At 39.9% G+C, this 24,202-nt stretch overlaps 1 protein-coding gene across 1 annotated transcript in view; it reads left to right on the top strand.

Moving 5' to 3' along the window:
- LOC119728244 (splicing regulatory glutamine/lysine-rich protein 1-like) overlaps positions 1 to 24,202 on the top strand; it is an 89,000-nt gene that overhangs the window by 59,108 nt on the left and 5,690 nt on the right. Inside the window, exons 8-9 of the mRNA XM_038200399.1 lie at positions 5,472 to 5,543; positions 20,417 to 20,533. Of these exons, the coding sequence (XP_038056327.1) occupies positions 5,472 to 5,543; positions 20,417 to 20,533 (189 nt within the window). The remainder of the gene's footprint in view (positions 1 to 5,471; positions 5,544 to 20,416; positions 20,534 to 24,202) is intronic.

The raw sequence follows: 24,202 nt of genomic DNA, 5'->3' as shown, positions 1-24,202 counted from the left end.
TTCCAAAAGTCCTAAACAAGTTGGAAAACGATACGTGCAGAATGTTGTTAATAGCCCCATTCTGGCCACGCCAGCCCTGGTTTCCGAGGCTGATCAGACTGCTAGTTCGCACTCCGTGGATACTACCTCAGAGAGCGGACATAGTATTCCAACCACAGTCCCTTTATCTTCATCCAGCCCCCAGGGACCTCCATTTAACTTGTTGGCCTCTGTGCAACAGTCGTTCAGAGCAGCAGGCCTTTCTCAAGACGTTGCCACTCTCGTAGCACACAGCCGCCGAGCCTCTACAAGAAAAATTTACGACTCGGGACTTTGGCATTATTACAAATGGTGTGGACGGCAATCGGTTGATCCAACCTCAGCTCCTCTGACGTTGGTCAGGGATTTTTTGCTGTACCTTTATAATCAGGGTCTGACTGTAGCAACAGTCAAGAACTACCGGTCTGCCCTTTCCGCCATCCACAACGGATTTGAAGATGGTTCCGTAATCTCAAACAACAAAACGGTGACCCATCTCCTCAAAGGAATGTTTGTTGAGCGTCCCCCAATAAGAACCTTCCTGGGACCTCAACCAAGTCTTACAGATATTAATGAAGCCCCCCTTCATGCCCCTGGGCCAGGCTTCATTGTACCACATGTCTCTTAAACTAGTGTTTCTCCTGGCTGTAGCCACCTCTCGCAGAAGAAGTGAACTACACTCCCTTTCTGTTAAACCTGGACACATCCGTTGGGAACCAGGAGGCGTCCGACTCATTCCCACAACGGCATTCCTGACTAAAAACCAATCTATGGGTTTTACACCTCCGGATATTTTTGTACCAGAAATACATACAATATCAACTATCCCTGCTGACAAAGTCTGGTGCCCAGTGGGAGCTCTTAAATGGTACATCAGCCAGACCAAGGCACTACGTGAAAGGACCTCACAACTGTTTATAACAACAACACATCCGCACCGTGCGGCTTCACGTGACACCATTGCTCGATGGATAGTGTCAGTGATTAAATTAGCGAACCCACATTGGCCTTCGACAGATGAGGGTTCATATAAACAGAATCCACATGCTCATGAAGTATGAGCACTGTCAACATCATTGGCTTTCTTCAGGGGAGTTCCCCTAGAAGAAATCACAAAAGCAGCATGTTGGAAATCTTCTTCCACGTTCACATCCTGCTACCAAACGTGCTCCAAACTGAGGGCGTACCAGGCCGGACAGTCCTGTCAGCGGCCATGGCCTCATCAAAAGGGAGCATGACGAGAGACGAAACCTTCTAGAGCATCAGGAGTACCTCCCTTGTGGTGAGTTTGTATTCTCTTAGAAAGAAGGTTAACTAGTCTACGAGAGAACACAATTCACCCATATGCGCCTCGCACCCTCCTCCAGATATCGGTGCTATTCTATGCAAATGTAGTTGCTATTTGGGTAAGATGAACGAAGTAGACTCCCCCCCCCCCCCCCCCCCCCCACAGTCGTGTGGGACTAGTCTACAAGAGAATACTTACCCAAATAGCATCCCTCCCACACTCTAAGCTCGGCTAGTTACCTTCTTGACTTGCACGAGAAAGAGGCAGATTCAATATGGCGGCGACGTCGCATGGCATCATGGGTGGGCGCCAAGAGGCGCATTATTGTGCGATAAAATGCTTAGCAAATTGGCATGCCGGCAAAGGGAAATATGCAAATGTAGTTGCTATTTGGGTAAGTATTCTCTCTCGTAAACTCGTCCCACACGACTGTGGGGGGGGGGGGGGGGGGGGGGGGATTTTGCACGTAATATCAAAAATGAAGACCCTGGATTATTCTATGCATTCCCGTAAAAGGCAATATCCAGTCTCTCACAGTTGATTTTGTATTGATTTTCAAAGATTAAATCTACAAATCTTTGGTTTCTTGTAATCCGTTACTTGATGATGTCATTGTGACGTCATTCACAGAAAGCTTGAGAGTTATATTAACTGTGCTTTTTGAAGCAAAAATCTGGATTATATCTCTCGCGGTTGATTTTTCAGCATTTTTTTTTTTATTTAAAAGGTCTTTTTATTGTAACTTAAAGTGATTTCAGCAAACTTCGCCACACACTAATGCTGCAGCCGAACCGCCGAACCAAATTAAAATTCCGAACTGAACCCGAACCAAAACTGAACTGAAACGTCAGTCTGGAAGAGTTCGGCAAGTATTTGTTGATAGCGCGAGGAATGCTAATACTTGCAATGATAGGGCAAAATTAAAGTGCACCGATGAAGTCACTGCATTCATCTTCATTATTTGCAGTGTTCTAGCCAGGCATACAATAGACATTGGGTCAATAGGCTTTGAAAAAATGGTACGCACCTGTGATTCTCTCAATGAAAAACATGCTCTTTGCATTCATCCAGCGCGGCCGATCTCATATCCCTGGCCAGCCCTGCATGCCCCGCCGCATGTTGATCAATTCCAGTGTGACATCGTTTGGACCAAACCGTTTGCGGTGAAGGGTGTGCTTTCCTCGGCACAATTTACCAGCATTTCACCGTGTCAAAATTACAAATAATACTTGGAGTCTCAAACCTTTCCCTTGTTCAGAATTAGTCCTTAATCGTCGCATTTTTTCCCCGTAAAGAACGTACACGAAATACAATGTTATCTCCCAAAATAGGGTGAAACACTCCCTTACAAAATTAATGGATCCGTCCACAGAGTGAGAATTTGACAAAAGTCGCGAAAGTTGAAAATCAAAAAGTTGATTTTGTTTACAGTAGCAATTTGTCAGCTTGTTGCTAAAAATAATTATGATTTCATTAGTTTGGTACAGTAAAGGACCTGTGTGTTCTTAGAAAAAAACTAATCCGCAGTTATTGCCACGAAACAAGTTTGGCGGGACGGAACTCGTCGGGAAAACACGTCAGCACATATGGGAAAATTTGAACATAGTTCGCCGGGAAAGGGCCAGGGCCAGGATAGGTAACGTAGCAATTTACGATGTTCATTTCTCAACGTCATAAACTCAAATTATTACGGTATATATTTAACACAACAAAAATGAGATTCCCAGACCTGCCAACTAGTACGATTCTGCCGTATTTCGTACCGGAATTTGTTGAAAATACGACTGTACGTTTTTCCCCCATAAAATACGGGTTTTGACCAATTTGACACGCCTGAAAAAATCCTAGTTCAAAGTGGCTGTGAGTGTAGATTTCTGTCGGATAAAATTGGCTGTAACATTGTAAATTGCAAGCAGCCGAGCAAACGATGTACTGCATGCACGAACTGAATCTGGTTTCGCGACTCCCACTGTTCGATGTACATTATGTACACAGTATCACAAACTAGAACCAGTCCATTCCCGGAGTGCCGATACTTCAAGCAGTGGCACCCCGCCGCAAAAATAAATGTCTGTATTCGTACACACACATACCAGTAGGAGTATGTACGGCAGATCTTACGTGCAGTCAACAGACTTTCTTTTTCTCAGTGCACGCACGATACAAAGAATACACTTTGACGTTCGTGTACGATAGTCACAACGTGCGTGCACGTGGGGTTCCGTTATGTCAAACATTTTTGAATAGTAAAGTTTGATCATGGAGGGATACTACGTTCTGAAACAAATTCAAAAATAGAGCATTGTAGCCACATTTATTTGTTCGTATAGCCCGTCTATGCATATTTTTGAAAAATACAGTTTTTTAAAGAAAAATACAACATTTGGAGATTCAGAATACAGTTTTTCGATCCCAAGGGTTGGTAGGTCTGGATTTCTCCTTCAACTTGTGTTGTGTAGCATGTGGAAATTGCGATGACTATTTCTGTCAGAGGTGCGCGGTACACATGTGTTTGTTCGAACAGGGAAACTGCCTAGAATAGAGTTGTCATTGTAGCCCTTTACATTGTACCATGGACATGTACATTATGTATGCACTTCGAACCCGAACTGAACCAATGTTCGGAGAAAAACAATTCGAACCGCAACCAAACCAAACTTTGAGGATCAGTTGCAGCACTACCACACATATCAACTGATTATTCATTTAAAAAAAATTTCAACCCGCCACTAGAGGGCGCTCTAACATGTTATGTTGTCACCGGTATTTTTTTTGTAAAGAACAACCTACCCAGAGACTAACATCGTTTAAAGTAAGTTCACATCTTTTTCAATTTTAAATTATTTATTGGAACAGAAGAAAGGGTCACGTGAAATTTGCTCACACAAGACAAAAGGAAAATCCTGGATGATTCTACCAGTATCAATTCCCTCAAAAGTCATGTTCAGGTCTCTAACGGTTGATTGTATATTGATTTTCAAAGATTAAATCTATTAAATCTTTAATGTGACGTCACGTGACGATGTCATCAAGAAGTCGGTCTTCAGGACACAACTTTGCTATAGGGACTATGCCTATGGCGACTTTGAATGAGGTATGACAAACATTAATGCCCAAAATAGATGTCACAAAAATCATGTATAAAGTCTATGATTTGGGATAGAACAAAAAGAACAGGGAAGAAGAAGAAAGGAAAATTAGATTTATATTTGTGGACAAACACATAGCTGTTCCGGCATTTTGTTAGAGTATTGTTATGTTATGTTATAGACTGACAGGACATAGATGTGCAGTAAAAAGTTGCAGAGTGATCAAGGCCAATACTTCCTTAGATATAGGCTTTAAAATGGACCTTTAATGTGACGTCACATTGTAACTTCCGGTCTGGTGACATCATCCATCTTTCTCCCTCTCAACTTGTACTTAGCATGAAGCTGATTATAAACATCAATTGTAAAGTGATTTTAGCAAACTTTGCCACACACATCAAGTGATTATTAATTTAAAACATTTTTCAACCTGCCGCTAGAGGGCGCTCTAACATCAGACTGATTTTAGTGGCCAAAGTGCCGCTAACAAAAAACATGTACAAATGCTATACATGTATGCCGGATGACTGAAAAGAAAAAATAAATTTCAAAAAAAAAACCCCCAAAAACCAGTCTTAATGAAAACACAGGATGTTTCGGCGGGTTGCCGAAACTGCCCAAAAAAATCAGAACAAGAACAAAGGCTTTTCCGCAAGTTTGTGGAAAAGCGAATAATAACATTGCCTTGGTCAAGGCGTTCGTTATTATCCGTCCGTACGGTAAGCGGCGGCATATCCTCGCTATGCAGTGCATGTAAAAATACAGCGCTGCAACATAGCGATCAGCAGTCGGCGCAGCGCGGCGAGGATATATGCCGCAGAATACCGTACGGATGGATAATGACAACTGCCTTGACCAAGGCTAATAAGGACCAAAACAAGAATTGTTCAGCTAAAAATCTTAACGAAAACGAAGAACCAATTGAAATTGGGAACAGCTAAAAATGGGGAGGGAAAACAAAAACTAATTATGCGCTTTCATTAAAAAAAATAAATAGACTAAAGATAAAGAATTGATACAGACAAAAGGTCCCTGCTTTCTCTCATTTCATATTTCTGTTATTGCTAATTATACAGAGATCGTCGTCATCGGTCTAGAACTCCACCAAAGAGCTATCGTGCATCCAGGTCTTCTCGCAGTCGAACCAGGTTAGTGCAAAAAAAGTTGAAAGGTAGCATTGAATCACTAAAAGGAGGGGTGGAGTCCAACTAACAGTAATCAGAAAAGGAGGCAACTTTCTCAAAAGAGGTGGACAATTATCACCTTTGTCACAAGTTGGTAGAAACTTTATCATATAGATAAATCTCACACTTTTTGACTTGATAATTTTTTTTTGCATAGTTTCTTCATTGTTTCACTGAAACAAATTTTTGGAGACACTTACCAGTCCTAAATTATGTTTTGTCCGTATGTCTGTACGTCCTTATGTCTGTATTAGATGCAGTTTTTGAAAAAAATGTATAACTTCCACATGCTTTTATGGATTTTGATGAAACGTGGATCCAGTGACCCAATTCCTTATCAGATTACTGAGGTCAAAGGTCATGTAGGGGTCATCAGAGGTCATTCAAATATGCTTCAAATGTTACTTTGTCTACAGAATTAAAAAAAAAAGTATAACTTTTACTGTACATGCTTTCATGGATTTTGATGAAACTTGGATGCAGTGACCCTTTGGTGGAAAGACAATTCCTCATCGGATTTCCTGAGGTCAAAGGTCATGTCATTAGAGGTCATAGGTCAAATATGCTTTAAATGTTTCTTTGTCTACAGAATTTGCTGGATTTTCACATAACTTGGCTGGAGTGCTCCTTGGGTTAGGGTTCCTTCTATACTACAATCACGAAAATGATTCGGGGGCGCTGCCATTTTTCCGACCGGTCTCCTGTCCCCATCGCGCCCGTTGGCTGCGGGGGATGCGGAACGGGGCCCGGCTATTTCCACCCCATTTTCCCAGAATTCCCTTCCCCATTGGGCCGCGCCGGCCATCTTGCGTATGGGCCGGTGTCACATGAAAATTCGACTCCTATGAAAATCGGACCCCTATTTCCCTATTATTGGTTGATCCCTCGCACGTGACAGGTCACTCTCCCGAAATGATCCTAAAAATAGCGCAGTATCGTACTCACGCGTGCGCAGTACTACCAATGAGTCCACATTTCATGGAGTCGGATATTCACGCTACACCTGTCGTGCCACGTATACGTATACGTTCGTACGTATAGAGGAGCATGCGCTGCAGCGCATGCAACGGTATTCCATGCAACATGCAAAGCGAAAGGCATGCTTGCCCCACATTTCCTCAGCACTACTAGCTTCGTTTGATGGTCGTTTGATGCATCGATTATGCTACCATTTTCTCTTTCAATGGTAAGTCCGATTTGTGCTATGACACATTATAGATTATAGTTAGTAGTAATTCTTTCGAACACCTCTGGCAAAGGATTATAAGTATTCTTTCGAACACCACTGCCAGGACTGCTGGCAATGACAATTGTTTTTTGTGAAAAGTGTGACCCAATCGCGTGGGCCTCGGACATGGCGATCGTGTAGTAGTAGTAGGGCCCGGTTCCTATAAGGGAACAAAATCCACTTTAAAAAAGCCCGACCAAAATTGGAGACATTCTCAATAAACAGGTAGGCCTATGTCATAGATAGAGGGCAGGGTTTTGATTTTTTTAGGGAAATTTTTTGGGGGGGGGGAAATTGCCATGACAGCACAGCGAAAACACGCAACCCGAAAATAAAGATGGCGATTACTGCGCGAAGTGCTGTGAGCACGCACGGCGCGCAGAATCGTAAGGCACAAACCGCGCAGGAACAATTTATTTGCAGCTATTGTGAGCCGATGTATTTTTTTTACAAGTTTTCTTTGTTACTCCTTTACACAGGACTCCCGATGACACCCACATCACATGACCAGCTCCAACCATGCTCTAAAAGCATGCTCCAGTGCATGCTTCAACCAGTTCCCAAAGCAAGAATCTCAACTCAAGACGAAGACGTGACACACCTATTCTTTCCAGTTCAACTGCAAGATTCCTGCTTTTTCTCTTTACCCATTCAAAACACATTTTTCTTCTAGCCATAATTTTATTATTTAGAAGTCATGACAATGAAATAGTGCAAAAATAATCACTCTTTTCTGCTGTTTTATGTCCATCCTTTTTTAAAGTTATATCCTTGGCTTAGTTGTACCCAAGAATAATTATGAAATGATTACCCGTATTGCTTGAAAGTCTTTCATGGAATGTTTTTGCCTATGCTAAACAAGCCTGGACCGACGTCCCTTGCGAAAATCGCTCCGAAAATTTACTACAATTATATCCCCTGAGTTTTGTCGAAGTACTACCCTGTAATGAATGCAAATACATTATTACTAAAAAATTTGTGTGTGCATTGTACCTGATTTCATTTTCACAGTTTTGTAATAAATACATTTAACATGTGGTGCTTGACATAATTATGAAGTGCTCCAATATGTCCTTTCTTATAGTTTTACTCTCTTCTGCAAATAAACGTGTTACAATACTTTGCTCTACAACCCATCACCGTAATAAAAACACCAACTGCTATAATGACATTAACAACTACTTAATACATAAGAAACACCCCCTTCACCATAACGAATATAAATTGTTGCCCACTTCCCCGGAAATATAAGTGACCATTCACAGGTGTAACATAAGTAGGCATGGGCGTCGCAGGGGGGGGGGGCAAGGGGGCAAGGGGGCACTTGCCCCCCCCCCCCCGGAAAAGCAAAAGAAAAAGTAAAAAGAAGGGGAACAAATGAGTTTAATTTTAAATTTAATGAGTTGGGGGGGGGGGCAAAATGTCCCTGCCCCCCTCTAAAACTGATAAATGGAGAATGTGTTGAGAAAAACGGGCATTCTTTTGGCAAAAATATGTTTTGCCCCCCTCTAGAAAACAAATCCTTGCGACGCCCATGTAAATAGGCCACACAATATCCAACCCCCACCCCCACTGGCTTCCCCCTCCTCCCCTCTGTAGTGAGAACGATGGATACGACGTTGTATAGGCCAAGATCAAACCGCGTTTCATCTAAATTACCTAATTGTACAGTTGGTGTATACGTCCTTAATGGTTTGGCACCTTGAAAAATCAATGTTCAATTTGACTGGACAATATTCCAGCACAACATTAGTTATGAGCTTTATATACATGTAATGAGACATCGCATGAGACAATCGGTCGGCAATAAATACTTAATTTCATTCAACTGTTGACAGCAAGACCTTCCTAATCGGTGCGCAATTTAAAACAACATTTAAACGGTATGAATCCCAGCATAAACATAAACCTCCACAATATCAGCGATTTCAATATCACCATCTCCCCTCTATAACAAAAACCATTTCTCCCCGTCCCTGGAAATATTTCTCCCCATCCCCGGAAATATTTGTGACATGGTTGACGGGTTTTACGGAAATTGGGCGTTCCAACTAGCACCCTTCACCCTAGCTAGCCCCTTCCCCTATATTGACAATATGTCCTGGACCCTCGCACAATCTCCGCAGGAAACGTTATGTGCGCGCACGTTGCTAAACGCAAATACAACTTAGGTGAGACTGATGGGGAGTCCAAATAGGCTCGCGTGCAGCAGAGCGTCTGATTCTTTATTTGACTTAACAGTTGTTTGGAGTTATTGGAGTTTAAATTATCGAGATTTCACTGTATACAGTAATTATTACGAAACAGTCAACTCCACCCATCTAGCGGGTGCCGCGCGAAGCGCGGCATCCCGCTAGTCACAATTCTTTCAAAATTGGAGGTCAAAGGTCATCTAGGGGTCATTTGAGGCTGTTTAAAAATGCACACAATTTCACTTCTTTTAAGAACACAAAACATAGGCCTAAATAAAAAAGGCAATACATGCGGTCCGCGGACCACTTGTTTAAACTACCCATAACAGAATACCAAATATTTGGGTAGAGACAGACAAACTTTCCTAAAATTGGATCCTGTTACGGTAAGGTGATAGTCAGCCGCGCAATTAATGTCATGTGACTGCAAAGTTGACACACCATCATATCAAATGTGGTTTATAGTTGTCGCTGAAGCACCAGCTACCAGTCATTTGAGGAGGTTATGGCATCCCTACAGAGTTGAAATAATTGAACTTGACGATGTCACTGACCTAACTTTCATTGCTGAACAATAGAATTGCTTGATATCAAACAAAACAGACAATCATTGTTTGTAAAGCAGCTGTTCTCTAAAATGCAAAGTTTTCCAGGTACATTTACACAGAGTTTGCTTTTCAGCAAGATCAAAACAGAAGAAACAATAAATATAAAACCATTCCTTCGAATGTCCAGTCTGTAATTCATGAATGCAAATTTGAACCTGATGGTAATAGATGAAACACTAGACATTGACAATTACATTGTATGTCCTATTAAATGTTCACTGTGTGACCACATGAAGTGCCTATAAAGGCCTAGCAACCAGAGACCACCAATGTCAGACTAACTATAAACCAGTCTTTAGAAAACTATCCGAAAGAAAGCATTGACAGGGGGTGACTACAGTTCTTGAGATCTTAGAACACTAATTCCCCCAAATCTTTCCTGTCTTACATTATTGAGTACCTCTGATCAAAAGACAATACGCTATTTGGGTTACTGGTGTGAGAATAAAAATTTCATGCTTGTGACCCTACTAATCACACCGTTTTCAGTTGGAATTTTACCCCCCAAATAATAACATTGATTTTGTCTTTATACTACATGTTCAAAGAACTACATTTGTTTGTACCATTTTCCATTTAGTCTGGTGACTAAGTTAGACTTTCAATATATAAGGCACTTTCACAAATGCAATACATAATAACTGGACGTTCTAAATAAAAACATGAACTACACATGCTAAATAAAAACATCAACTGCACATTCTAAATAAAAACATCAAGTAAACGTTCTCAATAAAAACGTTTTACTTTTCGAATGTGTAGTTGATGTCTTTTTTAGAACGTGTAGGTGATGCTTTTATTTTGAATAATGGTTTAATTTGGTATTATGTTTAAGAGTTAAGGTAAATAAAGAGAGTAATAATCGGCATCGTCATTTCAAAAAAATTCTGCTCAAGAAAAATCAAACCAGCCTGATTTGGGTATTTCTGCATGCAGCAGCAATGGCACATGCTGACCCTGTTTCGATTATAACTGTTCACAACTATAGAAAGCCAAGCTCTTTAAACTATCATTCATTGGCGTACTGTTCTAGCACCCATTATCATTTTAGTCATTAAAGATTTAAATTTGAGAAAATATTCATCTTTTACAGCTTTTATCAGTCATTTTTAGATATCAGTATTCGTATTTTATTATGTCGTAGTACATTTACCCCCGCTATACCCAGTGCAGTTGGCAAAGAGAATTATCAGACCTTTCAAAACATTTTAAATTTGCCTGACTAAAAGGGTTTTGAAAGGTGAAATAGTGCTGGAACTTTGGGACTTTTCGAAAGGTTTCAAAAGGTGAAGCAACTCTGTGGGCAAATTCAGTAAGTTGCATTTCAATACCTTTCGAAAGGAAGTGAAAGGTGTGGTAGTGCAGTAAAAATATATTCTGGAGGATTTTAAAAGGTCCAGCATTTTTTTCCCCTCCAATTTGCCAGCACCCAGATTTTGAGGTGTTTTGAATGGTCTAACTACAGGAGAGTTACTACCAAATTCAAATCTATGGCTATGCCGGCTGCCAGATAAGATAAACCACAAAAACAGTTCAAACAAATGGAAAAGTGGAAACATACCTTGTCGGCACTTTCAGGCTAGCCGGGTGTAGCAGACCTTCTTCATGAGAAAGCCATTTCGATCGAGTTCCCTGAATCTGTTTAATTATAAACTGGTTTCTCCCCCCCCCCCCACTCCATCTCTCTCTCTATCTCCCTCTCTATTTCTATCTCTCTATTTCTCTTTATAAGAATTTTTTTTTTTGAAGACATTTTGAACATTTTTCTTTTGTAAATTGGTGGTTGGAGGGTAAAAATATTGCCAACCACAGTATGTTAGCGTCGTGTTAACGCTTGCACGTCGTGTCAACGCTTGCATATACCCATTCACTGATTCATTGAATTACAAAACAACTGCTAACGGAAATGTCCAAATGGAAATTGCCTTTTTTTGGTTGTTTTCTCCAAAATGGCAGCATGCCAGAAATAATAATTTCCCAGGGAGTTTAGTGTCATTACTATCTTTTAACCAAGTAAGCTTTTCAACAATAATTTTGTCATTTAATTTTTGCTTAGCTGCAAATGATCTCTACTTTTAAGTTGGCAGAACATAATATTTGAAACTGAAAGAACGTGTGTATGCGCGGCGCATGCATACTCGGTACTCCTTGAATATTCTAGCTTTGCACGCGTTGAGCTAGGTCACGTGCCGGTCTGATTGGGTTGAAAGTTGGTATGTACATGTACCTAGACCAGGATGTGTGATCATGGGTGTCGTGAGGGGTGGAGGGGGGGGGCGCTTGTATTTTATTATTCTTATTACTCCTTCTTTAATTTTTTTTTTTTTTTTAAAGATAATGATTCTAATTATTCTTATTATTTTCTGCTGGGGGGGGGGGGGGAGGTTGATGGGGTTCCTGATGTGTCCGCATAAGATACGCATGCATGTACATACATGTAGTGTTGTCACACTACCTCTAAGAGGTTTTTTACGGACATTTTTAAGAGGGAATTGAACACGCCAAGTACATGGGAACACAGACAAACAAAAACAAGGCTACCGGTAACTCGAATTATGGGTTCTCAAAATATATTCACTTAAATGGTCTCTTACTTACTACCATAATTTACAAATTCCCAAAACTATGTTATGAAATTACACTCAATTGATTGAACCAAATTTGGGCACAGAAAAGTTTTAAAATATCAAGTACCTGTATTCTTCACCAAATTTACAATTTCAAAGTTATACTAGATTTATGTTTGTGGACAAACACAGGGCTGTTTCAGTAACTTTAAGAGACATAAATATGTGACATAGTTTCAAGTATAAGTCCCATCCAGGAAGGATGTGTGGTTATTTATGTATTAAATGGTGGCATATAAATATTCGATTTCATTCTCATAGGGCTTTGAATTATGACGTCCCATGTCACGTGATGACGTCATGATGAAGTCACATCAAAAAAGAAAATAATTTGTTATTGTATTTTTATGTCATGTAAGGCTGATAGGACAACATGTGCGGTAGAGTGATCAGGACCAATACAGTTCTGTAAATATTGGCCTTCAAAATATGCACGTCACATGTCGTCTTTAAAATGACGTCACATGTCACGTGATGACATCATCGTGATGTCATTTCAATTTTCATCTATAAAACATCCCGGTCTAGGTGTATACCAAGTTTCAACCCAATCGGACCTGTAGCTCTGTAGATATTGGCCTTCAAAATATGTACTTTCAATATGACGTCACATATCACGTGATTACGTCATCGTTACATCACTTCAATTTTCATCTATAAAACATCCCGGTCTAGGTACACACCAAGTTTCAACCCAATCAAACCTGTAGTTCTGTAGATATATGCCTTCAATTGCTCTTTCAATATGACGTCACTTCGCGTGATGACGTCACCGTGACGTCACTTCATTTTTCATCTATAACACTTCCCGGTTTAGGTACATACCAAGTTTCAACCCAATCGGACTTGCAGTTCTGGAGATATAGGCCTTCAAAATATGTAAGATGTCATATGTCACGTGATGACGTCATCATGACGTCAAGTAAAGTTTCATTTATAAGACATCCTGGTCTAGGTACAGACCAACTTTCAACCCAATCGGACAGGTAGTTCTGGAGATAAAGCCCAATCTGTCAGATCTAGCCGAATTCTGCTAGAAAATGGTCACAATAGAAAAATCGCATATAATGTGACGTCACTTGACTTGTGATGACGTCACATGACTCGTGATGACGTCACGTGACTCGTGATGACACCATGATAGCGTCAATGTTCGACACACATCTTCAGATGCTGGTCTAGGTGCGTGCCGAGTATAAAGTCAATCGGATTGATTTTAGTGCCCAAAGTGCCTTCCACTGTAAAAACGTGTAAAAATGCTATTGGGAATGGCTGAAAACGAAGGAAAAAAAGAAAAAAACTAGAGCTGTGTGTCTGTTTGAAAACAGAACACAGGGCTTTTTCACAATTTACAAATGTTTGTTTTGTTGGTCCTTTTGCAGTCACAGAGTGCTTCATGCAGTTAAAGGTTGTTCAAAATGCTTAGAATAATTCCTAACATATAATTTTATCACATGACGCCACATGCCCTGCAATGATGTCATCTTGACAACACTAGTCAGTGCGCATTTGGTCATTGTGTTCTTGGTTTGAACCAAGTTTAAAGTCAATCCGATGAAAGGAAGTGTGCGATTTTGGAAGCGGTATAAAATTATAAATATTAAAAAAAATCATAAAAAATCATACGATGACGTCATCATGACGTCACTTGAGACTTTGCATATTAGTACCATTATCTACCTACCCACCAAGTTTCATGACAATCGAACCTTTCCTTATATGTGTGTTTTGAAAAATCACATGTTTGATGACGTCATGATGACGTCACACTTTTTAAAAATTTTGTGCTAATACCTATTACCTAACGAACCAAATACAAAAAGAATTTCGAATTTTGCATGTTGCGTTCAGGAGATATGGCTAAAAGGTCAAAAATTTCAAATATTCACATAAAATCGCATGATGATGTCACCTCATTTTTTTACCTATAACACATCCAGGTCTACCCTCATACCAAGTTTCAACCGAATCGGACTTACAGTTCTGTAGATATAGGACTTCAAAATATGCACATTTGTGATGATGTCACGTGACCCATGATGACGTAATCATGACGTCACTCTTCGGGACACAACTTTGCTATAACGACAATGCATATGCTTAATTTGAATGATGTGTGACAAACATAAATGCCAAAAGTGGCGTGTACTAAAATCGTGTACAAAGTCTATGCGATTTTGCATGGAACAAAAAGAAGAAATAAGAAGAAAACAAAATTAGAGGTCTGTGTCTGTTTCCAAAGGAACATACGGCTTTTCCGCATTTTTTTTTTTTTAAATTGAGGTCATGTTTTTCTGTTTTGTGCAAAACTGTGTGCGTTTACCTTTTGTCTAACAAACCTAATTCAAAAATAATTTTTATTTTGGAATATTGCGTTTGTGAGATACGACAAAAGTCTTCACATTTTAAAAATATATATATATATATATAATCACAAGATGACGTCATGATGACGTCACCTCAATATTTATTTGTAACACATCCCGGCCTACCCCCATACCAAGTTTCAACCCAATCTGACTTACTGTTCATGAGATATATAGGGACTTAAAATATACAAGTTAACAATGACGTCACATGTCTAATGATGACGTCATCGTAACAATACTTGGTAGTGCTCATTATTTTATTGTGGTTTTAGTCTGTACCAAGTTTGAAAACAATCAGATTAATAAAGTGTTAAATTTTGTTAGCAGAATAAAATTGGCAATATTAAAAAAATTGTAAAAAATCTACCGATGACGTCATCATGACGTCATTTCAGATTTTGAGTACTAGTGTTAATATCTACCCACCCACCAAGTTTTATGACGATCAGACATTCCCTTATATGTGTTTCAAAAAAGCGCATTTATGATGACGTCATCATGACGTCAGACATTTTTCAAAATTTTGTACATATACCTATTGCCTAACAAACTAATACAAAAAGAATTTTGAATTTAACATATTGGGTTCGTGAGATATGGCTTAAACTTCCGAAACTTCAAAAATCTATAAAATCACACGATGACGCCATGATGACATCACCTCAATTGTTACCTATAACACATCCCGGTCTACCCACATACCAAGGTTTAACCCAATCGGAATTACAGTATCCTCAATAAAAATCTTAGAAAAATTTACATTCATGATTACGTCACATGACCCGTGATGATGTCATCGTAAAAATGCTTGGCAGTGTTCAGTATTTTATTGTGGTTTTAGTCAGTACAAAGTTTGAGGCCAATCAGATAAATAAAAGTCTTAAATTGTGTGAGCAGAATAAAATTGTAAATATTAAAAAAAACCTAAAACATATACTGATGACGTCATCGTGACGTCATTTCAGATTTTGAGTACTAGCACTATTATCTACATACCTACCAAGTTTCATGACAATCGACCATTCCTTTATATGTGTTTAAAAAATCACATTTTTGATGACGTCATAATGACGTCACACAATTTTCGCAATTTTGTCAATATACCTGTTACCTAACAAACATAATACAAAAACAATTTTGAATTAAGCATATTGCGTTAATCGCTTAAATGTCCAAAACTTCAAAAATCGATATAAAGTGAAGTTTCAAACTTTCACTTCTTAAACTTCAATCCCAAGATCTTCCTTCAATCTCAAAAATTTACAATTTGTTTCTTAGATTCACTTATTAATCACCAGATCTTCAATTTGACATCAAAATGCACAAGTAGTAATTCACATTAAGTTTTATCAATTTTCTCTTCTGTTTAAGTTGAAACCTCTCTGTTTCTATATTAATCTCACTTTACTCTTAAAGTAACACTTTTTCAATTTTTTGTTCAAACACTTCTTTTATTTTTTTGTTCAAACACTTCTTTAATTTTGTTTACAACACTTGTTCAATTTTGGTTCAAACACTTCTTCAATTTTGGTACAAACACTTCTTTAATGTTGGTTCAAACACTTCTTTAATGTTGGTTCAAACACTTCTTTAAGTTTGGTTCAAACACTTCTTCAATTTTGGTTCAAACACTTCTTCAATTTTGGTTTAAACACATCTTCAATTTTGGTTCAAACACTTCTTGAATTTTGGTACAAACACTTCTTTAATGTTGGTTCAAACACTTCTTTAATGTTGGTTCAAACACTTCTTTAAGTTTGGTTCAAACACTTCTTCAATTTTGGTTCAAACACTTCTTCAATTTTGGTTTAAACACATCTTCAATTTTGGTTCAAACACTTCTTGAATTTTGGTTCAAGCACTTCTTCAATTTTGGTTCAAACACTTCTTGAATCTTGGTCAAACTTGCTTTTTTTTCTGTATTAATCTTAAGTTATTTAACTCTTTCAGTGCCCACGAAATTAAAAAAGTTGAACCCTAAAGTGCCAAACTTCGAGCGTTTATTTTAATTGTTCAAAATTCTGTAAAAAAAAGTAACTAGAGGTTGTAGGAACAACCACACAGTGTTGGGCCATTGTTGATATTGACGTTGATGTTGATTGTTGATTGTTGATGTTGACGTTGATTGTTGATGTTGATGTTGATGTTAATGTTGATTGTTGATTGTTGATGTTGATGTTGAGGGTTGAAAAATAGCGTGTGTACAGAGGATAGTTAAAAAGAGTCAGGTGAGGATCTGCACGCGCGTATGCTGCTGTACTGTAAACTTATCAAGTACATGTGTACAATCGTTACAAAACCAATGAAATAGGTCATATCTCTAAAAGTAAAGGTCGCACACTATTGGCGCAATACAAAATATTGCTCGCCATACCCTCTTTACCCCAATGCACATGTTTTTAGAAAAAAGCGCCCAATTTAAAAAAAAGTGCCCAATTGGGCGCTTTTGCCAGCCCAATTTTTGAGTATCATATGACGTCATCAGAAGTCAAAAATGTGCTTGCGTTTGAGAAGTTGTCATATAAACGTGTACAAAACACTGGTAAACAGTTAAAATACATGTACATTGGTCCATCAAACAGCCGTTACATGTAGCTCAATAGTTAACATACAATTTCAAGGGGGCTGCAGGGCATCTTCTAGTTAACGTATTGTAACAAAACGTTGGGAAGTTTTAGACCTACATGTATTATTAAAGTGCCATTTAAAGCACACATCTTGATTATATCTCTGACGGTTGACTTTTTAGCAATTTTCAAAGGAAAAGAGGTCTTTTCATTGTAACTTCCGGTCTGATGACGTAATCAATTTTTATTTGCGCACAGGTCTTGTCTGCATTAAGGTCATCATGTATATTAAATTTGAAGCGATTACCACAAGTTTCACCACAGACATCAACTGATAATGCGTTTTGGACATTTTTTAACCTGCTGCTAGAGGGTGCTCCAACACTTCATGGCGTCAACCATCATTTTTTTTTGAAAGGTCAATCCAGGCAGACACTAACATCATTGAAAGCAAGTTCATATCTTTTTCCACTTTCAAATTATTAGGCACTCCCGGTTTCGACCGGAAGGAAGGGTCACATGATTTGACACGCACAAGATAAATTGAAGGTCATGTCTAATCATGTCGATTCCCGCAAAATTCAAGTTGCGGTCTCTGACGGTTGATTTTATATTGAATTTCAAAGATTAAATTTAGTATTTTTTGAAGTGACGTCACATGACCCATGATGACGTCATGATGACATATTTACAAAAAAAAATCATGTTCAGTGGGTTGTGCATTCATGTATTGACAACTGAAGTTTATGTCACTTTCCATGTTGACAAACAGTTCTGGAGAAGAATGTGCTGAGGAGAATAATAACAACAATAATAATAGTAAATTCATAGAATAACAATAGGTGTTGGGCTCAGGCCCAACACCTAAATATGTTTTACTCACTAAATTTGTTGTTGTTGCTCTCGGGTATATCCTTGGTACATTGGAAAGTCAATAGTAGTGATACACCCTGAAACACTGTCCTGCACACAGGGGAATTCTGCACTTTTTGCAGAAAATACGAGTGTCAGTGCTGCACCCTATCGCAAGAACTGGAATGAATCAAATAAATACAGGTCGTACCTGAATGAAAATGATATTATTAGAAATAGCGAGAGCGCCCCTTTGTGATAACATGCTTACTCTACCTCGTACATGTTCGAGGTTTCGCGATTTTAAGTAGGAACATTCCCTCGTACATGTACGAGGTTGGCAATTTCTAACTAACAAATATACCTCGTACATGTACGACTTTGGCACTGAAAGAGTTAAATTGTCAATACCACATCAAATATTAAGTAGGGAAAATTGAATAATTATTAATCTTTCTTTCAATCTTGTTGATTTAAAAATTATTCACAATCTCACATTCAAAATCGAAATAAGCCAGTTTATTTAATACAATTCTAAATATATTAGACTGCCGCAAGTCCTTGTTTGCCTGCTAATTGACTATGCAGCATCACTCAGGTTCCAAGGGGTCCGGTAGAGGTAGGGGTCCTCAACAAGAGCTTCAGTTCTTCAGGGGAGTGCAAGGCTCACTCTGCTCAGTAGAAATATCTCCCAATTATTTGTGCCATAGTTAGCATCTTCAGTACTCTCTTGGAGTCAGCTTTTTGCAGATCACAGACTTTCAGTATTAAAACTGTGGTTGTTGGCTGTTCAGGCTAAATTCTGTATCAAGACAAAATAGGTCCTCTCTCTCGTGTGTCTGGCGAGCAAGTGCCTGCAGCACACGTATGTTCATAGCCTACTGCCTGTGTAGTCACTTAATTCACGTTGGCATAAAATGTCCAAAATTTCTATTATTTGAGTTTTCCCAGAGTTATTTCAGGAAGTATATACTCAAAATAAGTTACCAATAAAACTCACAATATAATCAACCGGGCTCTATTTTTTTAAAGGAATGTTTGTTACTTTTTTTTGCCATGAAAACTGACTGTGAATCATATTGCATAAGGAGCAAATCAATAATTGTGAATAAAAAAATATGGCTCCCTATTTATCAACTGGAAGAGAACATTGACATTGCTGGCTTCACTTCCATTGGTCTCACTTATTCCTAAAAACTCAGATTTTAAAGAAAAACAAAATAAATATCGTTATCAAGAAAAATCACTGCTTGCAAAAAGACTACTACATCATTTTAATACGGAGCATCAATAGACCTATTGAAACAAAAATTGGAGTAAGAAAAGACTGATTATATCATGCCGCGTTTAAGCCTTATTAAGGGACAAAGGCTGATGGCATGCAGAGGGAAACCTGGGCACAATAGACAAACTAAGTGGCAGGCACAAACATACGTGAGCAGCTAAGCATAGGCGAAAACCCAAGCCACTCCCATGCAAGGAATTTTGGAAGGCATTTGGTAAATGTCCATACTCTACCGATCACTCATACTGCTAACTATGGCACACACGGGTAACAAAGCACTTTCCTTGGCACACCAACATAACGTGAATGGCTTACTCAACAATACTGAATATTCATCACTGGAACTTTCAACCTATCACTGAATCCACACACACACACGCACGCACACATACTGAAATTTGTATCACTGTGGAGACATTTCTTTGTTCTCGTGTAGTAAAGTTTTCAAGTTTGAAAGTGAAGTTTCAAATGCTCTTATTTTAACCAGAATTAATTTCCTTGGCTGAAATTCGGACTTAATATCCCTTTTCTAAAACTCTTCCATTTGTGACAGATAAACCCCCCTTGGAAATTCCTAGTTTTTGAGTAAAATCCATATATCTATTTCGTGAAAATCTTGTGGAGACGTATTCATCTATAGAATTTGCCCTGTGGAGACGTATACAATCTTTTGTTCCCTATTGTGTGCATGTCTCCAGAGGGCACAGTGTATCAGATCACTCAAAACCACTCAACCGAATAAGGCCAAAAAAAAATAATAGTTCTGCTTCCAGTTTCCCTACCTACCCTATTCTGACAGCCCCTACCCTAATTTTTTTTAAGGTAAAAATGAGAAAAAAACACCCAAAACCATCAATATCTACCTTTTACCCTTGACCACGCGCAGACGCCTCCATATGATCGTACACAAAAAAAATTGGCCCAAAAAAATAATTTCCCTACCTACCTACCCTATTTTCCAATGCCATGTAATCGGAAGCAGAACTATTTTTTTTGTGGCCTAAACCAGGTCAATGAATAAATGAAAACTAAGGAAAATATATACAGTCACTTGTGACAAGTGTACACATTGACGGGGAATTTCAATTTGTTATCTTTTGACTTGACAGAAGTCCAGCTGCACCGTCCCGCTCCAGACGCCGCACCAAGTCGCTATCAAGATCACGTTCTAAGTCCGTATCTAAGTCAAGGTCAAGGTCAAGGTCAGGTTCCCCAAGAAGAAGCAAGTGAGTACTCGCTGATCACTGTCATTAAAATCCTATAATATGAGCACCTATTTGATATCTAGATAGTGCAGGCTTTGATGACGCACCCTTGAATACGGGAAAATTCCTCAGTGTTAATTAGTACTGTGCATATTAAAATGTTCTAGTGTTCGATTATTCGAGCATGGCTTTAATCTCATATTCAAATGTTTTAAATGTGCCAATCAAATTTGACATGTGCTGACTGAAATTACTTGTGCCTTGATATACGTGCACCAGTGTGCAAACATGACAGTGAGCTTAACCATAACTCTCAATTTTGCTAAAATGCAACCTGAATCCTCCAACTACCTCCATGTAAAAATGGCGGCCTCAATCCTTCAAAATCATCCGTAATTTCTTAAATCTGGTCCTCGGAGGGGTGACCATTGCCTCGATTCCGTACAATCCTCCAGCAAACACTGTCAATATGTTGAGGCAGAGCCAGTGACATCCTGGAGCAGTGCGGAGGATTTCAAGTATAATCTACCGGTAGGCCTAAATTTATGCATGGTCGAGCATAAACAATACATGGTCTGGCCTAAGACCTTGACACAGTGCATCCTCCAAAACCAGCCACACATTTTTTTGCCATATTATAGCCTCATTCCTGCAAAATCCTCCAAATGTTTCTCAGTCCAAGATTCATTCCTTTTCAACATTTTTACAATGACTGGCATTCATTGAGAAATTATATGACGAAAAATGGTGTTGGGATGCGACTTCTTTCCCTCAAATCCCGCATGTAAAGTGACTGTCAACATAATGTGGTTTGACGAACAAAAATCCATGCAACTGATATTTTATTCAATTAGAGCTTTTTATTCATCTTCTCGAGACCACTTACATGAATGAGTCAGTTGGCTTATGCAGGCACGGATCGAGAGGGAGGGGGGGGGGGGGCAATTCCACGGTTACTCACGTTACATTTTTGATGTACTTTTGAGATTCCTTGGGCTGTAATTACCTTACTGAAAAGGTTTAATAACTGTTATCCCCATGGTAGATAGAGTAGCCCTAGACCTACCTAAGCACCAAAGATGACATCCAGGAAAATGTGTTATGTATGATAACGAGATGCACAAAATCGGTTACTCACGTTACGAAAATGTAACGTGAGTAACCGATATTGTGCATCTTGTTTATCATACATAACACATTTTTCTGAATGTCATCTTTGGTGCTTAGGTACATGTAGGTCTAGGGCTACTCTATCTACCATGGGGATAACGGTTATTAAACCTTTTCAGTAAGGTAATTACAGCCCAAGGAAACTCAGAAGTACATCAAAAATGTAACGTGAGTAACTGTGGAAGTGCCGGGGGGGGGGGGGGGACCAGCGCAGACTCAACAATTTGTTTTTTATAGAAATACATAAAAAAAAATAATGTGGAACGAACCCCCCCCCCCCCCTCCGATCCTGAAAGTTTCAAAGAAATTACCCCAAAATGCATATGGGCCACTGACTAAACGCTATTTGGATATTAATGTCTTTCAAAGTTTCTAAGTCAAGTGAGATGTTAGGGGTTGTTTTTCATCATTTGATGTTTACTGAGTTGCTTTTCAGTATAATTGCAAACATTTACATGCTGTACATTATACATTTATATTGATGAATATGGTTATAATTTGTGACTTCAAGAAACACAGTGGGTGTGAACGAGGATGCACTGTTTGTAAAAATGGACCAGATAGCTTTTGATTTGGAGATACTGTTTTAATATTGATGCCTGTTGATTATTTTCAATTATTACATACTCCGTACGTGTTTCATTGCAACTTTTAAAATCTTGTCTAGTTCGCTCAACTTATCTGTAGAGCAATCTACTTATGCATATTTCCCAGTGCCCCAGGCGTCATCGGAAATATCATCGGCTGTACCCCGGGGCCGCTCTTCGAGGAAGAAGAGTAAGAAGAATAAGGCGAGTTATCGATCACGCCATTCTTCTTCAGACTCGGACGACTCCTTAGACCGATTCCACCGTGAAAACACTGCAGGGGTGAGGACTCGATCTCTAGAGCTGATTTTGTACAAGCCTTTCAATTGTTTTCAGCTTCATTATGGGTGCTATTGGCCACCCGTCAGACCGGCACCATTGGTGGCCCCTCTGAGGTTGCGAGCCACACTCTGCAACCCTCAGATGTTGGTCACAGTTGGGTGGCTCGAGGACAAAGGGACATACCCCAAACAGTTAGTTGTGCTCCGGTGTCCCCACCTGCAGTGAGCGCTCCGCAGCCGTCAGTCATTGGTCAAGGCTGGGTGGCCCAAGGACAAAGGGACATACCACACACGGTTAGCCGTGCTCCGGTGTACCTGCCGGGCCTGAGCTTGCACCCGTCTATGTCTATTGTTTCCGAGAGAGTTGCTCACCACCGTCCTGTGGCTCTGTGCAGCTTGCCCATCCAGATGGCTCTCGTTCGGGTGGTTCATTCAATGACGACGAGGGGGCGGACCCGTTGCAGCGGCTGTCCATTGCAGAAACAGAACTCCGTTTGGGTCAAAGGGACATGATTCTGATACTACAACTACCCTCCACTGATGAACCCCTACGCCTGAGCATAAATCTTTTAAGCTTAGGACGGGTTCCAACAACCAACAACAAGGTGTTCCTGATGCTCCCTTTAGATCAGGTGTGTGTGGATCGCATTCGCAAGATGGTGTCTACTGACAAAATGGCAACCATTCTCCAAGCAAGAAAGTAATTATTATCGTTTCCCCTCGGCGGATTTTGATAATTTTTTTGGTCACACCTTCCCTCTCCCAAGCAGCCAAAGACAAGCTGACGGCGGATGAAGGAACCACAGAATCCAAGCGGCCCTTCGCAGATAAGACTCGCGGCAAGCTTGAGGACACTAAAAAGAAAAAAAAAAAGTGGACTTTGCCTCCCGCCACGGTATGCATTCGGCCTCCTTCTTATTCCTCCTCATGGCGTATTTAGTCTTGGATTGTGAGGATGTCTCAGCAGTTCCGGCGGACATGTTGACCACTGCTTTTCAATGCCTAGATCACAGTCTTTGCTCGGTGCTTGATCAGTTTGCTAGAGTGTCGAATGTCACAGGGCGCCTCCCTCTAACGGGAAGGGATCTTTTTGCAAGGAAATTTGAGGATTGCATGCGGTTGAAGGCTACTGAGAAGATAAATTTTCAGCCGCCAACCCCACGGCCAAGACAGCACAGGTCAAGAACAAACCGGAAATGGAAAAGCTCCCATTCAGCTTTTCCATCTCACCTTGGCTCTGCACCCGGATAGTGAAGACTGGATCGTCAATCTCAGGAGACCACGGCTGCAGTGCTCACATCAGGTGCCGACCAAGCCCTGGCTGATACCGCACCTCTGGTGGTGGCTCGACATTGCCAACCTGGGGGGAGGGGGGCGTGCCTTTTGTAGACCCCAGCCATCGCTGACCGTAACGATAAACACACATCGCTTTCTGGCTGGGGGGCCACCCTCCACCTACACCAAGTGGCGGGTCGGTGGGGCCCCGAACACCACTCAAGTCACATAAACGTACTTGAGATGTTGGCAGTCTCCAATGCTCTCCAACGTTTTTTGGGTATCAGTGATGGGCCGGGCGGTCCTGGTTCGATGCGACAATGCCATGGTAGTGGTTTACGTCAACCACCAAGGGGGCACGCAGTCTGCCCAACAGT

The sequence above is a fragment of the Patiria miniata genome, unplaced genomic scaffold, assembly GCF_015706575.1.
Source record: "Patiria miniata isolate m_02_andy unplaced genomic scaffold, ASM1570657v1 HiC_scaffold_20, whole genome shotgun sequence".
NCBI classification, from domain to species: Eukaryota; Metazoa; Echinodermata; class Asteroidea; order Valvatida; family Asterinidae; genus Patiria; species Patiria miniata.
Note: the sequence above shows the minus strand (reverse complement) of the source record. Positions and strands in the feature narration are given on the sequence as shown.